At 34.3% G+C, this 2,500-nt stretch overlaps 1 protein-coding gene across 1 annotated transcript in view; it reads left to right on the forward strand.

Annotated features, from left to right (window-relative positions):
• Positions 1 to 2,500, forward strand: part of slc4a10b (solute carrier family 4 member 10b) — a 55,372-nt gene that overhangs the window by 38,978 nt on the left and 13,894 nt on the right. Inside the window, exons 12-14 of the mRNA XM_043249196.1 lie at positions 901 to 1,075; positions 1,188 to 1,321; positions 2,429 to 2,500. The exon at positions 2,429 to 2,500 is cut by the window's right edge and continues 174 nt beyond it. Of these exons, the coding sequence (XP_043105131.1) occupies positions 901 to 1,075; positions 1,188 to 1,321; positions 2,429 to 2,500 (381 nt within the window). The remainder of the gene's footprint in view (positions 1 to 900; positions 1,076 to 1,187; positions 1,322 to 2,428) is intronic.

Raw genomic sequence — 2,500 nt, forward strand, 5'->3', positions numbered from 1 at the left:
ATTTCCAGTGTGAAAGATCTGCTTTTTTCACTCATTTTTATGAGATTTTTACCATATGTTAAGACACTTTTAGAAAAATGGGATTAAAAATGGATTAAATAATGGAATAAAAATAGTTTTTTACCATTTTATCGTTCTATTTATTTTTTGTCAGTTTGTCAATAACTAAACATTATTTTAAAGTATTTATTGCAGACCACGAAATTGCATTTACTTAATTAAAATATGAATTTTTGTCCATATGATTGCGCAACTGTTTTTTTTTGTCTGCACACGGAGAAAAAAAAAAATCAAGCCGTCCTATAAATTATGAAATTATTGCCACAAATTGTAGATTTGTGGCTTGCATGAACTTGCACTCCAAGAAAAAAAAAAAATAGTAATAATATAAAATAAATGCATGTATATGTTTATATTCATATAAATGATATCATGTATTAATATGTTTAATATATAAATGTAAAATATTTGTATTAAATATACACATGCATGTGTGTTTATATATGCACAATACATACACACACTTATATAATATATATGTGTATTTATTTTACATGTATTACTCAAACAATCATTTGATTAATAAATCAGATTGAGCCTGTTGTAGATGCATTAAAATTGTTTTGCACTGAAATTATACCCAAGTCCCTGTTATGCATAATCATATTTTACATATTTTACAAATTTTTGTAATATCGTGCTATGAAAATGTAAACGTTTACGTTATAGTAATGCCGGTTTTTGATAGAAAACATGTTTAATTGTCATGAAAATAACTGTGTGGTGAAATGAGACGGCCTGGTGAGTGTTTATTTTGCATGTAATTCTCTGTGGAGTGTAACACAAGCCAGTTTTCCATCTCTTCGCGCAGTAATCTCGAGTCTGGTGTTTTTTCTTCAGGCTTTTTGGTGGATTGGTTCTGGATGTGAAGAGGAAGGCCCCGCACTTTCTGTCGGATTTCACAGATGCGCTCAGCCTGCAGTGTTTGGCCTCTTTCCTGTTCCTGTACTGCGCCTGCATGTCCCCTGTTATCACCTTCGGAGGACTGCTGGGAGAAGCCACAGAGGGACGCATAGTAAGAACGCCTGAACACACCAGGCACATCTAATTGGTCTTTAATATGTGAGTCTATGTTAGTGTAGTCATGTAAACCTGATGCTTCCTGACGTGTTCTCCCTTCTTCCCAGAGTGCAATTGAATCTCTGTTTGGAGCCTCTATGACTGGGATTGCTTACTCGCTCTTTGCCGGACAGCCTCTCACTATTCTGGGCAGCACCGGACCTGTGCTGGTGTTTGAGAAGATACTGTTCAAATTCTGCAAGTATGTCTAATAAAAAAAGAATTATTAGAGGAAACACTTCTGTTTATTGTTCGCTTGCTAAATCTATCTATCTATCTATTGTTCGCTTGTTTGTTTGTTTGTTTGCTCTATCTATCTATCTATCTATCTATCTATCTATCTATCTATCTATCTATCTATCTATCTATCTATCTATCTATCTATCTATCTATGTATCTATCTATCTATCTATCTTGTGTTTCATTCGTTTGCTCATTTGTTAGTTTGTTCTATCAATCTGTTATTAATTTGTTCTATCTATCTATCTATCTATCTATCTATCTATCTATCTATCTATCTATCTATCTATCTATCTATCTATCTATCTATCTATCTATCTATCATGCGTTGTTCATTCTTTTGTTTGCTCTATCTATCTATCTATCTATCTATCTATCTATCTATCTGTCTATCTGTCTATCTATCATGCTATTCATTCGTTTGCTTGTTCTATCTATCTATCTATCTATCTATCTATCTATCTATCTATCTATCTATCTATCTATCTATCTATCTATCTATCTATCTATCTTAGTGTTGTTCTATCTGTCTATCTATCTGTCTATCTATCATGCGTTCGCTCATTCGTTTGCTTGTTCTGTCTATCTATCTATCTATCTATCTATCTATCTATCTATCTATCTCTATCTATCTATCTTAGTGTTGTTCTATCTATCTATCTATCTATCTATCTATCATGCGTTCGTTCATTCGTTTGCTTGTTCTATCTATCTATCTATCTATCTATCTATCTATCTATCTATCTATCTATCTATCTTAGTGTTGTTCTATCTATCTATCTATCTATCTATCTATCTTAGTGTTGTTCTATCTATCTATCTATCTATCTATCTATCTGTATATCTCTCATGCGTTCGCTCATTCGTTCATTTGTTCTATCAATCTGTTGCTCATCTATCGTTCATTAACTCGTTTGTTCATTCGCTCGGTCAGTCAGTGCATTTGTCCATCAATCAATCTAATCCAGCACACAGCACCGCTCTTCCTCCGTCATCTCTTCAGACTCGACGTCTCTCTCCAAACCGTCCAGTCGCTCACACGCTCAACCCGACTCATGTTTGTTCTCAGGGAGTACGGGCTGTCGTATCTGTCCCTCAGGGCTTGTATCGGGCTGTGGACGGCGTTCCTCTGTCTGCTGCT

The sequence above is a fragment of the Puntigrus tetrazona genome, chromosome 9, assembly GCF_018831695.1.
Source record: "Puntigrus tetrazona isolate hp1 chromosome 9, ASM1883169v1, whole genome shotgun sequence".
Classification (NCBI taxonomy): Eukaryota; Metazoa; Chordata; class Actinopteri; order Cypriniformes; family Cyprinidae; genus Puntigrus; species Puntigrus tetrazona.